At 37.7% G+C, this 19704-nt stretch overlaps 1 protein-coding gene across 3 annotated transcripts in view; it reads right to left on the minus strand.

Annotated features, from left to right (window-relative positions):
• TDP1 (tyrosyl-DNA phosphodiesterase 1) overlaps positions 1-19704 on the minus strand; it is a 41546-nt gene that overhangs the window by 11938 nt on the left and 9904 nt on the right. For 2 of the 3 annotated variants that reach the window (XM_051806635.1, XM_051806636.1), the window contains 6 exons: positions 18716-18794; positions 15378-15563; positions 14640-14688; positions 11828-11894; positions 9068-9175; positions 8223-8325 (listed from right to left, as the gene is read on the minus strand). In XM_051806635.1, the coding sequence (XP_051662595.1) occupies positions 8223-8325; positions 9068-9175; positions 11828-11894; positions 14640-14688; positions 15378-15563; positions 18716-18794 (592 nt within the window). Of the gene's footprint in view, positions 1-6665; positions 6773-8222; positions 8326-9067; positions 9176-11827; positions 11895-14639; positions 14689-15377; positions 15564-18715; positions 18795-19704 lie in introns of all 3 variants that reach the window. The other variant, XM_051806637.1, reaches the window with a different exon arrangement.

Genomic DNA, 19704 nt, shown 5'->3' on the forward strand with positions numbered 1-19704 from the left:
GTTAATCAGTGTTTCATGAACTGCACTAGAATTCACTCTTTGTTATAGAAACAAGTCTTCAAATCTGTGCTTTTCAGATATCTTGGGTAACATCATCCCTGGACCCTAAAAAATTTAATGAAGGTTTGAAACTGCTTGCATAAAAGCTCCAAAGAATACACTCAGAATGACAGCATTACTGTCAAACAAGTTTAAGGACTATAAAAAGAAAAAAAAGCTATAATACAATACAAGGGAAAAGAGATTTAAAGTGATTCAAATAACTTGGGCAGACATTATTGCTTAGCCACTTCTGCAGAAAAGTTGGATCCCATTCATCAACTGTAGTGAGTTATACAAATGCAATTTTGAGATTTCAAATAGCCTATTGTTAATCAAGTACAAATTGATTAGAACAGAAGTTTAAAGGCTATCAAGTTTTTATTATTTATTTTTAAGATATAACTAACAGCTATATTTTTCTGTCTAAAATCATAGAATAGTTTGGAATGGGAAGTTCAAAGGTCATCTGAGTCCATCCCTCTGCACTGAGCAAGGCATCTTTCACTAGATCAGCTTGTTCAGAGCGCAATCCAACCTGACTTTGAACATTCCCTGGGATGGGGCATCTACCACCTCTCGGGGGAACCTATGCCAGTGTTTTATCATGCTCACAGTAAAAAATTTCTTCTTTGTATCTCATCTAAATCTACCCTCTTTTAGTTTAAAACCCTTGTCCTGTCCCTACAGGTCCTACTAAAAGTCTGTCTCCACCTTTCCTACAAGCCCTCTTCAGCTACTAAAGGCTGCAATAAGATTTCCTTTGAGCCTTCTCTTCTCCAGGTTGAACAATCTCAGCTCTCCCAGCCTTTTCTCAGAGGAGAGGTGCTCCACCTCTCTGACCACTTCTGTGGCCCTCCTCTGGATCCGCTCCAACAGGTCTTTCCTGTGCTGAGGGTCCCAGATCTGGTTGCAGTACTTCAGGTGGGATCCTCAAGAGCAGAGTAGAAGGGCAGAATCCTCTCCCTTGACCTGCTGTCCATGCTGCTTTTGATGCAGCCCAGGATAGAGCTGGCTTTCTGGGCTGCGAGTAGGTCATGTCCAAATATGAACTTACACTTCACCCAATCTCCACGGTCCATCAGTCCAAGTTTTACTGCATTACTGTTTTGTGATAGCACAAGGAAGCATCTTAATTACCACTAAAAAATCCCATTGTATTCAAACATACATGCTGGCTGAATTTAGATTCCTGTCTACATACAATACCACAAGTTTTTCTTCACTGAAGTATTACATCATCAAATGTTATCATTTTAAGTTGGAGAAACCAACATTTACAAGATGACAAAAAGCATGGGAATCAATGCAGCTTTATAATTTTTTCTTTAATTTTCAAGAAGCATAGTAACAAAGAAAAAGGAGAGCTGCCAATGTCAAGCTGTATTACAGCAGTTCTAGCAAGTCAGTTCAAGAATCTGCTTTAGAATACAGATGTTTCTTTTGTCTCATGACACAAAGTAAGAGCAAACCACCAGTTATTATGTAAGAAACATTACGTATTATTTCAAAGACTAGGCAAAAGCCACTGACTTTTAAGCAAAAGAAACAAACACACGATCCATGCTAAAGGACTGTGCAAACGAAAATCCATTTTGAACTTCTTCTTTTACCATTAGAGTCAGGTGAATTTTCATAAAAATTCATTAAAACCAGGACACAGTATTTTGTGGATCTTAGTCTATAAGTAACAAGCAATAGGTTCAAAACAAACCAATGTAAATATAAGAAGATTACTTTTAAAAGCTCACAAACATCTAAGGGTTTGAAATTGACTGCGAAAAATCATAATTATTTATAAAAAAATACAACAATCAAGTTGTGTAGCTTTACTTGCAATGAACTGGAATCATTCAGAGGTTGGCAGAAATTCCATGTAAAATGAAAATAACCATACTTCTGTCTGTAGTGGAAAGAACATGAAATACGGCAGCGATTCTATAGCTCACAAACTACAGGAACTGTGTAAGTGGTGGTGGTGCCAAGAGCTTTTTTCAGAACTCACAGTAGTCAGGTTTCAGTTGGTGGAGGGTCTGGGTAGTGTGCAGTCCTAGATACCCCTCACAAGATGACATTGAAATTGTCAGCTAAAATGGCATGTATGAGGTTTGACTGCCCCAAGAGCCTGTGAGCTTCTCTCTGTCTTCTACATGCAGCTATGGGATAAGTGTGGAATGGCAGAGAAGGTTTCTCTGCTATACTGTGAGATGGTTCTTATTCTACAATGAACTTCATACTCCTGCCTGATCAAGAGCACCAAAATTACAAAGCTGCTGCCTGGCACCATCCGAGTTTGAAACTTGCGTAACCTTGTGATCAAAGCACAGAGTGCAGGACAACACCTATTTCAGCCTCTACGTACAAAGTAACGGCAGTTTAATTCAAGTATCACAAACTATGTTGCATGTATTCACTCTAAAGTTCATAGAAGTGTTTTCACTCAACATGAACGGAAAAAAAGCACTAATTGTAGGACATTTTTCATTTTTTTTACCCCTGTTATACATCCTTTTTTTCAATCTAGTAATAATTTTTGTTTCTGCTTAGTTTCTTCTACACTCCATGCCTTGTTATTACTTCAGCATCTTTCTTTTCAAGCATTTTATTTCCTTCTCTTGTTCCACACTTTGCTTTCCTCTGCCTGTTCTTCCTCAGTAGTCAGCAGTTATATTTTCCTCTCCTCTGAAAGCCTTATTTCTTCTCTGATGCTATCCTCCAAAGCTGCTTCACTTCATCAGTTTATCTCTAAATTGTTTTATTCATGTCAGAATTTAAACTATAGAGACCTTCCATTAAGGAAATACTAATCTAAGAAAAGATATTTAGTTTTCCTCAAAACACCCTGGAGTAAGAGTCTAGTTTATGGAATACATTCTTTACCAAGGCTCTCTGAGGAGATTCACATGCTTTTAAAAATAACTCATGTGTCTATCTTCACACAGAAATTGAACTAATTCACACACTTTGTCTGTTTTGAGCATTTCCCGAATGTTGACAGCTCTCACTGCTGTTTCCAAAAAACAAGCAGCAGGATCTTGCCTAAAATAATTCTGCCTGCCTTGTAAGTTTTCCTCAGCCATATTCTATTCTTTCAGAATTTTTCCCTCCACAGTTTTATTTTGCTTTGCAACTGCTGCTCAAAGAATATATTTTAAAACGTTAATATTTCCCACCATTTCGTGGTTGGGAAACTAGAGAAATCCAAGAAAGGGGTACTACATTACCTTGGAAGCTAATGTTACAGTCAAAGAGCTTAACCTACTTAATTTTGGTTGAGCTATGATGGAAGGTGCCTGGTTCAGTTATGTGAACTCCGCAAAAATTTAAGCAGTTCAGTTCTGATGATCTCACTGACCATGCCTGGCTGCTCTCTAATCCAGACTCAGTTCATATGCCCAGCCCCACAGTCAATTATAATGATCACAGTCAACTCATTAACAGTGAGTACTTACCATCAAATACAGCATTTCAGAATCTGAAATACTGTTGTTAGTTGTCTGGGATTGATTATCTAAATGTAATTGTAGCATTTGATAGCCCTAGGTAGGCAATTATGGGTAAGTTTTCAGTTTAATAGCAACTGTTTTGTTTTTGTGAGCTTATATTTCCAAAAGCTGAGTGGTTAGTACCATATTCAACAAATCTTTAAAAAGATTTAAGTATTCCACCAACTTTTATATTCAAGCTCAGTTTACCTTACAATCTTATCAGACACAGAAGGTATGAGGAGGAACTATTTACTTAAAAAGCTTTCCATTAGTCACTTTCAAGATTTTTCAAACAAAGTAGTTACTGGAACATGCTTCCCAGAACTCTATGCTTTTAGATGATGGAATTCTCTCAACATGTTTTACCTGTCAAAGATGTACTTTATTTCAGCCTCTGGAAAGGAATCCCCCAGCAGCTGAAACAGCAAGTTGAAAAAGAGAGGGAGTGTAGATGTAGGAAGTACAAAATAGAAATTGAGACAGAAAGGAAAATGTAGTTCAAACACAGGACATGAATTCTATAAACAGTTTGGATCACAAGCTTCTATTGATCAAAATGTCAGCATCAGCTGATTTTTCCCTAAACACTAGAATTGTAAATGATAACAGCTGTTGCTATGTTAAGAACAACCATTTGGCATATTTCTGAGAGTCTGTATTAGCACACCAGGCCAAGACCCAACCTCAAAGCATAATTTTGGAAGCATCTTAAAAAAAAAAAAAAAAGACAAAAACTGGCAGTCAACTGATAGCAGGTGAGGAATGATCCACTTCCAAATTTGTATTCAGCAGAAAATAGAAGGCACAAGCCACAATGCTAGAGGAGTTCTTAAGATGAGTAACATTAAGTGTGTGCTACACAAGTACACCAGGGTAGCCATGGCCAAACATGCCAAGGTGCAGGATTAAGGCTCCACTCTATTCTGGGACACAGGTTCAATTACCATCACTGCCAGGGATATTTTAATGGTTGGACTGTATGATCTTAAAGGACTTTTTCCAATCTAAGTGATTGTGTGATGCTATGATGCTAAGTCTGAACTTCTACCAGAATAAGTGTCATTAGCTTTAAGATAAAACAACTTGAAGAAACAGAACTACCAGAAATTGGCAGTGTTAAATCAGCATTCCAATAGCTAGAGCATGGTGAGTCTCTCAAGGCCTAGGAATGCTCACTTATTCAAAGCACTTCATCTAGTTTGTATTTTGTATAACTTTAGTTGCAAACAAACTTTTCTGTTTCTAAAAATTTTAGTCTATTCCTAGTTCTCTGTTATCTTCACCTAAGACTACTCTGCCACACAGCATGCTAAAACCACAGTGAACCAGTGTGACAACCAGACCAAGTCATCGAAGAAGCACTTTTTATGCAGAGCTAACTGCGGGACATATACAGAGGACAGATTTGCAAGCTAAGCAGTGCAACTTGAATATCAGATAGCTGCATGTACATCAGCCAAGCATTTGTATTTTTCTTTCTGACTACTTCCTTGCGTGTCTCTGCAGGTACTTCTCAACGAAGAAAGGAAATCAGCTGCAGTTTCCCTCCCTGCTTTGCTCCCAAATGCACCATACAATGTGACTACTGACAGGTGACAACTTGTCTTCAGGTTGCCAGTCTTTACAATTAAGTATCAATATGTAGGAAACTGGGATGAAAAGAATTAACTATTCTCTTCCAAAATATGTACTGTTATTCTGAGGTCTGAGATTCAAACATAAGACTATTTCACTACAGTTACCTGCATAGGAGTTTTCTATAATTCACAAAAACAAAAATTGTGAGGGCTGTACAGAGAAACCATTATACTTCCACAATGCATCTTTACATTGCATACATTTTAATTAATTTATTTGACAACAAATTAAACCTTTTCATGATGTGTGATATATCCGAATGATGTCACGCTTCTGTCAATTCTACATGAACAACTCTCTCGTTCACTTGCTGAAAAACCATCAGAAGCTAACTAATTCCACATCACTTTGCAAAAAATACAGCAGGCCAACAGACCCAGTGAAGAGAACCTTGAGAACAGATTTATACCTGCATCTGTTTCTCCATAATTATATTTCCATCTTAAGTGCAACCTTTGTCCCTCCACTCAGTACCCTTCCAACCCAAGTGATACAGAGGAAAAAAAATAGAGAAAAGCAGCAAAAATGATCAAATCATCTCCACCCTAAGAACAGGTGAGCAGGCTAACAACCTTTTAGTCTAGAAACAGATAAAGGTCTATGGAAAGAGAGGCATGGAAAAGGTGATTAGGGATCACAGAGTTATTTTCTCTTTCAATGCAGGAAAAGAAAACCATCAAATGAGTAATTTTCAGAACACTGTTTCGTGACATTGTCAAGTTGTGGAACTCAGCCAGAATAGACTGTCAATGCTAAAAGCTACAGACTTCTAAGAGAAGACGAAAGATGTTCACAGAACAGAAATCAAGAAATCTTCAGGGATAAACTACTACATACATGTCCGACCATTATACTTTTCCATAAGCAGTATCTGCTTTTGATCACAATGTTTTGAGATGTTCCTTTGATATAATAAAAAAAAAAAAAATCCTTCTTCTACCCCAACAATGGCTACTTTAAAGTAACCAGTGTGACAAAAAGGGAGAGATCTGGGGGCTTGGCTTCACCATTTATAGAGCACAATACATCCTCATCCAAATCCTAGCCATTTATGCATATTTTCCACCCAAAACTTCACTGATCAGCTTTCTCCCTAGGCATGGTTCCAAAACCAGGCCAAATGAAGGCTATCTCAATATGATCTCATGCTCACCTTCCTGCACTCTGCCCCCTTGAACTTGCCTTTCCTACTTCTTCCTTGCATTAGCACTCATCTGATCATGTTCAGCTGGTTCACGGAAACTTGTGCAATTTGGTTTTGGCCAGTCTGAGCTGGTTTAAAGCACAAGGTGTCCACTAAGCACTGATGCCAGTACAATTAAGAGAGTAGAGACAGCCATGGACAGGCTACTCTCGTGGTAGGGTCAAATGATGTAGTTTCACATGTTAAGGTAATCTATTGCTTTGACATGTTTGAGATGCCAGATTCCAACCTATCTTATCGGGCAGTTAATTATCTAATACACTTATCTGCTGAGTCAGAGAAGTAGAGCAACTTACTTGTCACCAAAACATGATCTTGAGTTGCAGCAAAGCTTCACCATATATTATTCTCTCCAGGCTGAGAGCCTAAGCCTGTAGCAGTTGTAGGTTTTAGGAAGAGAGGCCTTGAACAAACAAAAATGATTATCACAACCGCAAGAGTGTCAGCATCCTTTCTGCAAATCTGAACTCACCCTACAACTACTCGGTGAGATCAAGATCTTGGCCAGGTTTGTGTAAATAACTTTTATTGTTGTTCTGATCCACTGTATGTATAGAAATTGGATTAATTATATTAACTTAATAATAAGTAACTAACTGCTTCAATGTTTTATTTTTCTGTTATTACTAGTTGTTTATGCAAGTGATGTCTGCTTTTTTTAGAGCTCAGAGATATAAAACCCAATGCCTCCTACTATAAGAAGTTATAGGATTTTTCTTGTTTCACTCTGATAAACACATTTTCTCTAAAAGTTGTCTTCCACATAAACCATGCTGGAAAATAATGTCTCTAAGGTTCACAATATCAGAAACCTCAGTACTATGCAAACTCATCATAAATGTCAAGAGTGAGATAAAGGAGTTCTTTAGCTGCAGTCAGAAACTATCAATCTTAATATTGCAATCTTAGGAGATTACAATTATCCAGTTATGGTAAGCAAACATTTTTACAATGTCATAACATTAGTAAATATTCATTTGGGAGTACACTACTAATCAGCAGAAATGACAGAACATTACGTGATCATCCGCAAACATTATCTAGGAAAGATACATTCTTCATCAGAAAAATATTTCTAAGAACTTTCAGCAAACAAATGCTGTTTCAGAGAAACTTGCAATCTTTTCTCTGGGAAAGAAATTTCACACAGGAAGGAGTTTGAGTGGTTTCTGATCACAGACTATCTGTCGATGATAACATGTTGTTACTAACAGGTTCACCAGAGAGAAGGAGGAATCAGCCACAGGAAGCAAAATCTCACATCTCACTATCAGGTAGTGGATCTAAGCAAGACAAAACTCAACCTAAGCATAAAAGGGAAGCTTTTTATCTTAAATATAATGTACAACTAACTCACAAGACTCATTACCACAGGATTCTGTGGAGGGCTAAAAACCAGCAAGTATAGTTCAATAAGGAACCTGATGTTTTAAGAGACAGTCATATGACTTTGCAAATGTATTTCAGGAACAAGCAAGAACAGCAATCAGTGTAACATTAGGAATTGTTTTTCAAGTCACGACCTCACTTCAGTGTGAATATGCACGTACAGCCTATTTTAAAAAAGTATGAAAAAGGTTTGATCATCCTTTCCAGCAACATTTAGGGTATATGTTACAATTTATAAACATTATTGCTTTTCAGTATCATGACAGAAGTCACAGCAACACCAAATCCATATCTGCTGTGTAGAAAAACAGACTATAAGTGCCCCATATAAACTCCATTTCCTATTAGCTCTCTAACCTAGAAACACAGAACCCACTGATTAGATTACTCAGTCACGCTTGTATTCATAAATATTTGCAGATTTCTGTCATATTCCAGGATTTGTACTTGAACTATGAACTTACAAATGCTGAAGGCAAGAAAAGAACTCCAAGTTCATAAGAACGGATCATCAGTTGGCTGCCATTTTTCTCCAGAGCTCCCCAAGCTGCTTTAGATAGATTGGCACTATGAAGAGAAACAAAGCATATCAGTGAAGCAGAAAATGTTTAAATAATATCTGTAGCAACGCTCTTCTAGCAGAACTTAAATTCCATCAGAATAGTCTTTTCACAAAAAGTGACTTGGGTGTTATTCCTTATTGCTATTTTTACAGCACAGTGGGAGCAGCAGAGACAATATGCAAAAGAGCATTCATACAACACATGTGAATAATTATACAAGCCTATTTGTGTCATACAGATCTACAAGACAAATTCAGCTTTTTGAATCTTCTCTGCACATTTCAGAAAGGAATTTCGTATTTGTAAATAGCTTCAATTTGAACCTTTAATCGGGAAGATTAAAGGTTAGCTCAGTTATTACTAGTTACACTTAGTACAGTGTGGCTTTGCATTTTACATTCTAGTACAGAGTGTTAAACAGTATCTTTTGCTCCTGGCATTTTGTTCTTTGATATACTTATGAAAACAAGTATTTATCAAAGAAGTATTTTTGTTTCAATTTGTTATTCAGCACTATGCTGTAGTTAATCCTTCATTAGTATCTGCTATGAAGTAGATCAAGTTGAGAGCCAAAAAATACACGCAATTTTGTTGTCATTAAAAAACTCTATTAAATATGGACAAAAATTCATATCACTATTTGAAGTATTATGAGATTATGGCAGTTAACTCACCTGGGCTTGCAGTTGACAAAAAAAGTCATATATAAAGTTCTTAAGTGAGAGATGTATTGATTAGTTGTTTACCTTGTTACTAAGAACCATGCAATCTTCTGGAAGTCAGGAGAGAGTCTCATGTATGTCTTAATGTGAGGTATAGCACGAGTTCGACCTGAGACTTCTGCTGACCATTTGCTAGAAAAAGAATAAGAATTCTTTTCATGTATGGTTTTATTTTAAGGTTTAAAAAATACCATACTACAGTGTCATGTTTCCAGTAACACTACCTATATTTCTCACATTCAATACTTATTCCCCCAGACAAAAAGTTGAAAATACCTTATTTAACAGAATTCTTAATCCTGAATTCCAATTTTACTAGTAGTCAGAAGGGTAGGATTTTTTTTTCCCTTACAACCAATTCAGACAGATATTCTCCTCAGTGTGCCAGATTCTCCTAACAAGTTTTTCCATTCCTCCATTCCAGCTCGCACTTAAGAAAGTAAGTCCAAACTTCTGGCCAATATTTCTTCTCTGAAGGCTATCAATGGTTATAACTTTGAGCACACAAGTTTGGCACCAAACTAAACCTCATAAAATTCTCCAAGTTTATTACAATTTATTATCCATGACATAGAGGCAGGGAGCAACTGATAGACAGATGACACTACTCTTCCTCTTCCCTCTTCTGTACCCCTAAGCTGCTGAGAAATTTGAAAGCTTAAGAAAGTAGAGATCATATCTACATGTATATATAAAAACTAGTTTAAAACAACAAGCTGGATTAATTCAGCATCAGTATTACAGAACTAAACTGTAAACAAGCAGTAAATAAATGTATATAACTGAAGGTATGTAATCACAGCATTTAGAAGCACTTTCCACTAACAGCTGTTAGTCCTCACTCAAATTCAGGAAGAAGGCTTCTAATACACCATCTTCCACCCAGAGACTTTTCTTTCCTCAGTTTAGAATATAATAGTCTCTAGTTTTGGTTAACACAATCCTCTTTGCCTAACTTATCATTCTCTTCTAAAATGGAAATCGAAAAGAATTAATCAGCTCTGAAAAACCTCTTAAGTGCACTGTGTTCATCTAAAAGCCTGAGAAGATTAACTTGGAAGGGCTGGAATTATTTACCTAAGTTGACTTTCAGGACTAACATTTACAGTTAGTGAAGTTAAACTCAAGAGGTTTTATAGTTCATGGGTCAAGACCATGGGTCAAGACCATGAACTTTAACAACCCCATCTCCCCTGATGAAAGAGAGAAAACCCTTTCTAAGAACTGGTCCTGTATTCCTAAAGGGCAAGAACTGACACACTCCACACATTTGACACTAACTAGAAATCTTTATATTTTGATGCAACCTACACTGAAGTCTATTTCTGAAGAACAAACTAAGATATGACATATGATACAGAACCAGCTAACTAAACTTCTCTTCCCCTATGGAACTCCACACTTTTCCAACTCCATTAATCTCTCCCTCCTTGTAAAGCAGAGCTATTTCTTCCCCTAACCTGAGAATGAAAGTATTTTTTTCCTTTCTGCTCTGTTAGAATCCCTAGTTTCCTGTTGGTTTTGTACTATTTTCCAGTGAAGTAAAGAGAAATTTCTCTAATCCCTTTACTGCTCAAAGTTTTATACTATGGCAAGTCTTTAAAACATCTTATCTTCTATTTAATACTATTGAAAATAGTATTAAATAAGAGACTAATCAAAAAAAGGTTACATCTTTCTTCCAGTAAGATTCTCATGAGGTATATGACTACAGAAACTAAATTAAGACTGCACAAACACCTCCAGACTTATGATTTCCTCACCTTTTGAATCATGACTGAACAAGCTTGAAAATTTGAAGGTGATTGTAACTTTCTTCCTTTGCTGCTGTGAGCTTTGCTGGTTAATGTCCAAGGAATGGAACTCGGACAAAAAGAATGTGAGGCTTTGTCTCCTGCTTTTAAAGTGTTCTCTCTGAGCACATTCAGCAATCACATTCACTCCAGAATTAGGGATGCCTTCTGCAACCAGCAATTCTGTTTCAGTCCCCTGAATATATTGCATCTTAGCATACTCTTTTTTAGTAAATTATCTTACCAGAGCAACTTCCACCTGGAAGAGTTAAAAGTTTCTGATGAAAGGAATGGGATGTTGTGGTCTTGTAAGAGGTTACAGGATGTATTAATAATTTTTTGATCTTTGCAAAACAACTTTTCCCCATTGTTCTCAAAACATGTTTAAGTTATTAAAGATTCAGGCTGAGGGAGACATCCGGCATGGAATGTCAGACTGTTAGAATTTGGCAAAACTAGCAGTACATGGAAAGAAGTTCTTAATAGAAAATGTCAGGCACCTTTAACAAAAGATATTACCAGAAGGTAATGAGAATTTTTGCAGCAGAACTGCTGTACACAGAAGATAAAAAACACCCAATAACAACAAAAAAAGTGCCTTCCTAACCCTGCTGTGGCTCAGCTGAAATCCTATTAATACAGAGGCACAAGTGGGGAAAGTGAAATACAACTGTAAATTAAAAAATAAAAGAGAGAAGTATTTTATTCCAGTTCAAAGAAGAAAAACTTAAATAAAAGTTTACAAAATCCTAAATGCATTAGCAACAGTATTCTGTATAATTTTTTATAGGTAAATAGCATGTTTTCTACTATGTTTTGGAGATAAGACCCAGCAGATAAGGAACTAAAGGCTTTTATTTCAAGGAATTTAAAAATATCATGTTTGTAACCACTTCCACTTAATTTGCTTTTAACACTCAAACATTACAGCATTGTCAGTTTAAACACAGTCTTAAAAAAAAAAAACAACAAAGAATTGAGTTCTACTTACTGAAAATAGGAATGCAACCACAGCTGTTTCTGTGCTGTCTGTATACTGTATGGAAGTGAGCCACCAGCTTAAGGAACAAAACAGAACATGTACATTTATTTTTTGAAAGACATTCTAAAAGCAGCAAGCTATCAGTACTACCCTCATGAGTTACTTTCAGAAGTCCTTAAATGCTCCATTAGTATAAAATGGTATATATTTTGGTTTGGTTTTTTTTCCATTCTCATAATTTAGCACCTTCCTAAACACTACACAGCACATTTACACTAAGAAAAAGAGAAAATGCATAGAGGCTATGGAATTACAGGTAGTTTTCTGTTAGGGTAGGACTTGATATCAACAGATTAGAATCATACAAACTAGAAGGAATAAAACAAGCAGCTTTCAGAAGAAAAAAGAACCTACCAACACCCAAACAACATTATTTTAAAAAGCAAGAACTTCTCTGATGAAATTGTATTTGTATTGATTTGGCCTTTGGCTAATGCCTGTTGTGATTTCTTGAAACAAGTTTAATAAAGAAGAATCATCAAGGCATACTGAGTTATATTAGTGCTGTGTATTTTAAAAGCATGATACAAAGCCTACTGCATTCAACATGTCCTAGAACACACCATAATGACCCATCACAAAATCTTCAGTACTCTCAGGAATGCACTAACTGCAGAAGCCCCCAGAGCTGTTTAACTGCACAAACATAGAGTTGTGCAATTCACCAAGTTATTTCATAATATGAAAGAAATTACAGTAAGAAGTCACTGAGCTGTAGACAACCAGATGTATTTCAAGACACCCTAACCTACCTGTAGGAGTCAGATACCTACAAATTCTCTGGCTGCAGTTTCTATATATGTCCAAACACTTTCCTCTTTTCAGAGGAAAGAAAAAGAGCTGAAACAACTCCTGCTTCCCCCAGGTTCAAAATACATCAGCTGTTAGAAGAATTCAACAGCTACTCTACTTCATACTTCACAGGAACTTCCGAGCATCCAGCTTGGAACTGGAACATGCATTTAACAATTCAACAATGCCAAAAATCACCGAATCACTGAAGGTGGAAGCACCCTCTAGAGATCATCTAGAATAACTCCCTGCTCAAAGTAGTGTTGAACAGAGCACATTGTTCAGTACAGTGTCCTGTCAAGTTTTGAGTATCTTCAAAAACAGAGACTCTACAGCCTCTACAAGCAACCTGTTTCATTTAAACATCAGAAAACATTTCTGCTGTAAGGATGAATTGAGATACAGGAGATTTCTGTCTATGTCCACTGCTTTTTGTTCTTTCCCTAGTCACCATGCAAAAAGTCTGCCTCAACTTTGCATCCTCCTATCAGGTATTTATACATGTTGATAAGACCTCCCAGGAAAGTTCTCTTCTCCAGCATGAAGAATCATCCAGCTCTCTCAGTCTCCCCTTGTATGATTGATGTTTCAATCTCTTATTCATCTTTTTGCTGTACTTGGTTCAGTATGTCTGTGTCTGTATTGTATTGAGAAGTCAACAACTGGACACAGCACTCCAGATTTGGTCTCACCAGTGTTAAATAGAGAGGAAAAGTCACTTCCTGGCAATGCACTTCCTAACACAGCTCAGGATGCTATCGCTCTTCTTGCTACAAGGGTACACCTTCAGCTTAGTGACCATCCCTGGTCTTTTTCTGCAAAACTGCTTTCCCCAGGTCAACCCCCAGTGTGCACTGGTGCCTGGGGTTACTCTTGCCCCAGCATAGTACTTTGCATTGCCCTCTGTTGAAATGCATAAGGTTTCTGTCTGCCCATTTCTCCAGCCTGCACAGCCCCTCTGAATGGCTGCACAATCATCCGATACATCAACCACTCCTCCTGAGTTTGCATCATTTGCAAGCTCACCAAGGGTGTACTCTGCCCCACCATCCAGGTCATTAATGAAGATATTAATGCACTACCCCAATATCAGTCCTTGGCACATTCCACCACTAGTGGCTGAACCCCTGCTGGCCTTTGTGCCATTGATCACAGTCAGCGAGGCCTGGCAGTTCAGCCAGTTCCAATCTGCCCCATGTTCCACTCACCCAGCCTGTACTTAATCACGTTGTTGTAATGATGTCAGCAGACAGTGATGAAGAAGTTAAGATAAACAACATCTAGTGCACTCCTCATTCATCAAGCCACTCATCCCTTTATAAAAGGACATCAGGTTAATTAAGCATAATTTATCCTTTCAAAAATGCATGCTGACTATTCCAGATCACCTTCTTGGTCCATCATATGTTTGGAAATATTTTCCAGTATTCTTTGCTCCATCACCTTTCCCCAGGATCAAAGTGAGGCTGGCAAACCTATAGGTCCCCAGACTTCATGAATATTAACATCGAAAGACTGAACAGAACAGCTGTATATTACAATATTAAAAAAATGACCAATGAGTAGCAAAACATCTTAGCCTCTGTTGTATTTGATGTGCAGAACGACACTGCAAGCAAAACAGAAGAAACTGGCACACTCAAACCTGAATTTTCTGCCAAAATGAAAGTATGATTGGAGTAAGAACAGTGGGCAAGAGCTGTTGTTTTAATACACAGTGATGTATGAACATGGCTAGACAGACTTAAACATTACCTGCCAATGCCCATAAAGCCTCTTCTATTCAATCACAATAAGAGAGCTGGAGCTAGAACTCCAGTAAAAGAAATTTAAAGGATTGTACTGCCACCTATTCTACCATGTTCTCAGCAAGATGACAACTTCGTGTTCATTCAACATCAACCACTAAAGTGATTTTGTAGGACATTACGACCACAAAAAGTTAATAAATGGAGATTCATCTGCTTACCAGGATACCCTTCCAGACTCTGCCTCACATTGTTCACAGTAGGATAAACCTTCATGGAAAAAAAAAGTAACTTTAATAACAGCTCTAAATATGCAAGCTGCCAATTTTCAAACAAAGGACACTTCAAAGAAAACCTGAGGAAAAAACACATTAAAAGCTTCACTTGTCAAAACGAATAAAATTACACTGCAGCTTAAAACTACACGCATGCGAGTAACAAAGTCTAATATTTTTACTGCTCTTACAGAGCTAACAAGACTCAACACTGCTTCAACCACTGTTAAGTGGTCAAAGCTAGCCTTAACGTTATTTTATGAGATTTTAGTCTCATATCTCAAATATGAGCACGCAGGAGCAACTAGCACATGGTAAAGGCCACAAACTTCTTTCTGCTCCTCCATTTAACTGTGCTAATAACCAAAGGTATTAATGCCTAAGGGTTCAGTTACATCTCAGTGGCAGAAATAGCTGCATCTACAAAACCTAACAGAAGACAAGTTATAGAGTAAGAAGACAGTTTTGATTAGATTATATATACTCTAGTGTCATGCAGATGGAAGTCATAGTACATTTCTATAGTATACCATACACAATTAAGTATCAGCAAGTGGTACGCTTAGGATTTCAGGATGAAAACCCCATTACTGTCTTTCAAAAGTTAAAAAACCCCCAATGACTAAGATTTCAAAAACAAATAATAAGTGTTAAATAAAGGTCACCAGCATCTAAAGGACATACCAAATGAATTGGGACATCACATTTAAGGAAAGGTGTCACACCACTGCCTGCAGCCACCAGGCTCTCCTGGAACTCAGAGCACAGCCATTTGGACCCATCAGCTCCCATTGAACCAATGCTTGAGAACTGTCCAACGAGAGGCCAGGATTCCTGTGCTGGTATTGACAAAGCATGCTCCTTCAAAAGCTAGTGAGGGGAATTGAAACACTGTTAGACTTCAACAGGAAAAGAATACCTTTACTGGTTTGATATCACTTCTGATATAATAAATCCTCTATAATTCACTTCTGATAATGAAAGAGATTAACATTCATACTACATATTTAACTTTGCAATAAAAAAAATTATCAAGCTTTCCAAATAACCCACTTCAAGAAAAGATTAAACATCACAAGTTTTATCCAAAAGCACCAAAGCCAACCATTAAATAACAGGTGAAAAGAACATTAGAAACTCTTTATAGAAACATGAAACATTAGCTTCACAAGTCACAACAACTTAACTAAATATTTTTTATATTTGGTGGTTGTTGGCCATAAAATTCCTCTCATACTGTAGCCCCAGCTACAATAGAAGCCTACAATAAGAAGAGAAAAGGAACAATTGAAGACAAAATTGAAATAATCCTTTTAGTAGAGTTCTTTAGTTGAGAATGGAATTTAAAGTCACATTAAAACCAGATGGATATAGGCACATATTAAATTGTATGTAATGGCTACCTTGACCCCTCTAGAGAGAACACATAACTAAATGGTTTCAGCCATGAGTGTAGTATCATCAGATCTGTCTGCATTGGTACTTAAAATATTAACCTTTTTAAAATCACAGAAACATTTGCCACAAGACCACCTTTACAGGCTTTATCTGGTTTATTTTGTTCTCATTTTGTGTTTAACTAGGCAAAAAACATGGAAGACAATACATGTATTAGAAAGGACAAGCTGTTAACAAGCAATGGGAAGTCTAAAAGAGTAACTTAGTGTCAAAAGCCATGTGATACATAAACATTTCGTATGTCACAGAAGTTTGCCATGGACAGGATTAGAGCTCCATGTAAAAGTCATGACAGTATTCGAAATAGTGCCACTTTAGCAGGAGGTGCAGGTTAAAAACTCTCCAATTATCAGAGGCTTTTAACAGATGACGTGAAATACATAATCTAATTTTTAAACACAAAAACAACCAAAAAACACAACAATAAAGAAAATCAAACCACAACAAACAAGAAGGGTTCCTACAAGAGATATGCAATCTTGTATGAAGATTTACCATTATGGATTATCTAAATAATCACAGAATTATTTAGGTTGGTACAGACCTCTAAGGTAGTAAAGTCCAACCATTAACACAACACTGTCAAGTCTATCACTAAACCATATCTCTGAGTGCCACATCAACATGTCTGTTAAATACCTCCAAGGGGTGACACCACCACTTCCCTGGGCAGCCTGTTCCAATGCCAGCCCTTCTGGTGAAAAAGTTTTTCCAAATATCCAATCTAAACCTCACCTGGTGCAACTTGAAGCTATTTCCTCTTGTCCTATTGCTTGTTATTTGGGATAAGATATGACCCCCACCTTGCTACAACCTCCTTCCAAGTAGTTGTGGAGAGCAGTAAGGTCTTCCCTGAGCTTCCTCTTCTCAAGGCTAAACACTCCCAGCTGCTCCTCATTAGAACCGTGCTCCAGACCTTTCACCAGCTCCATTGCCCTTCTCTGGACATGCTCCAGCATCTCAATGACCCCTCTTGTAGTGAGGGGCCCAGAACTGAACACAGGATTTGAGGTGTGACTTCAGTGCCAAGCACAGAGGGACTGTCACTACCCTGGTTGCACTGACCACACTGTTTCTGGTAGAGGCCAGGGTGCCACTGGCCTTCTTGGCCACCTGGGCACACTGCTGGCTCACGTTCAGCTGGCTGTTGACCAGCAACCCCAGGTCCTTTTCCACCAGGCAGCTTTCCAGCCCCTGCTCCAAGCCTGTAGCACTGCATGGGGTTGTTGTGACTCAAGTGCAGGACCTTGGCCTTGTTGAACCTCTAGACAATCAAAACTCTGACATACAGGGCTACCTGTGATGACCCAATGGCCTCTCCTTCCTTGCCTACCCTTTCTGAAGGGTTTATAGCCATCCATTGCAGCACTCCAACTGTGTGAGCCATCCCACCATGCTTCTGTGATGGCAACTATGTCATAGTTTTCCTGCTGCACAATGGCTTCCTTTCCCTCCTGTTTGTTGCCCATGCTGTGTGCATTGGTGCAGATGCACTTCAGTTGGGCTATTGATCCTGCCACCTTTTTGGAGAGAGAAGCCCTAATTCCTACATGACCATTCTCAGGCACTTTCATGATTTCTGACACACTAATAAGTCTTGTGTCTTTGCTGCTAAACGAATGTCCATCCCCTACCTCCACTGAGACAGCAGACTGAAGGACCTTGTTAGCACAGTGTCCCTCAAACACTGGTGTGCTGCTCCAGGTTTATTTTTAGTGAGCCTGGTTTTATCCTTTCACCCATTCAAATCTAGTTTAAAGCTCTTTCAGTGAGCCCTGCTAAGTCCTGAGCATAGGTCCTTTTTACCTTTTGAGACAAGTATATCCACCCTGTCTGTTGCCAACAGGCTTGATGTCACATATACTGACATTACCAAAAAACCCCCAAAAAACCCCAAATCCAGCAAAAAACCAAAATAGGGGACAGAGTGGACATAAAAAAAAGTCCACGTTTCTAATTATTTAGTTGATATAAAAAATGCAATAGAAAAAAAAAAAAATCAAGATCCTAGCAATGTATTGGAACATAACTAAAATCTTGACTGAACTGATGACATTCACTATGTATAAACTGGTTTTTTATGTGATTGGTTTATTGCCAGCTCATTAGAGAAAAAGAAACTGCAATAAACCTTAACATTCAAGTAATAAAACATGCCTACTCCCTATGTGCAGACAAGTCTCTATGTCAACAAATCTTTTCTCAGTTAGTGCTTTTGAAAAAGGCTACATTTGGATCTCAGTCACAGAAGACCGGATTTTGACAGTGTCACTTTTGCTAGAAACACTAACAGCTGACAGGAATTCATTTGAGTTACACTGACTCCTCCGGTATCTGCAAGCACATGACAAGGCCACAAGCTGACCAGGAAATAACTCCCAGGAACACAATGTGCAAAGTCTACATTGTCATAAGTTGCAAGCTTATGTACGTTATTGCTAACTTAAACTGTAACAATGTATTAAAAGACTGAAGATGACAGCTGGAAAAGAACTCAAGCGTGCTCTCCAAAATTCTATTTACATTTTAAAGGATATTAACAAAAAAGGTTACAGTTTTGGTACCTTTCTGAGCCTAAGATGACCCCATTTCTCTTTATCACTGCCTTGATACCGTCCAGGGGTAGAACCAAGAAGATACACTCTACAGAAAGAAACAAAAAATCCTGAAGTTATTTGTAGATCTGGAGAGTTTTGGTTTGGTGAAGTAGCAAGGTATTAAAGTAAAACCTATAAGCAAGATTGAACATAGAAGTGCAACCAGAAATATTTAATCTTTCTCACAGAATTTACAATACAAAGAAAAGTATATTTTCAGCTGTAAAATTAATGGTTTAGTAACCTGTTTGACTTTACCCTGAAAATAGAGAAGAGATCTGCCCAAAGTCACAACAAACATAGGCTTTAAGAAGCTGTTCCCTACTGCATCTCATGCCTAGCTTTATCCATGAATGAACGTCCCCTACATATTTCATAGGGCAAGGAGTCGATCCTTACTCTAACAAGTGACTCCTTCCTAGAGCGTGCATAGGGCTCAGCTCATCTGGCCAAGCTCATGGAGATGATCAATTTAATCAGAGCAGCAGCTCAGGCTGTTAGCTCTCCTGATTATAAAGTACATACTTTTTTCTTCACCCCCCTTCAATCTTGTATGACTCCATGTAAAGAAAAAAGCAATTTTTCATGTATGAACTAGACAAGGTTTCAGTCTCTATTTTCACTGCAGTTTATGACCATTTTCAGCTTTACTTTTCAACAATTTTTATCTGCTTATGAAACTGCAATTAAGTCATCAAGACACACTTTCTGAACTAAGGACCCATATTTCAGTGGAACTGCAAGATATATCTATTAGAAGTAAATTTGAGCAACCTGAATTATTTTATGTAGTATCAGCAATGTGATATGAGAGAAGACTATTTCAAGACCAAGTAGACCCAACATTGCACACCAGACCCAACTCATGCCTGTTACAGGCAAAATTCTCTATATATGTATGTGGATTGAACTTTGCCTTACAATTCAGAAGCCTCTTTTTACTCTCCCCATTACAG

This window comes from Manacus candei, unplaced genomic scaffold (assembly GCF_025592945.1).
Source record: "Manacus candei isolate 608988 ecotype Guabito, Panama unplaced genomic scaffold, ASM2559294v1 h1tg000067l, whole genome shotgun sequence".
Lineage (NCBI taxonomy): Eukaryota > Metazoa > Chordata > Aves > Passeriformes > Pipridae > Manacus > Manacus candei.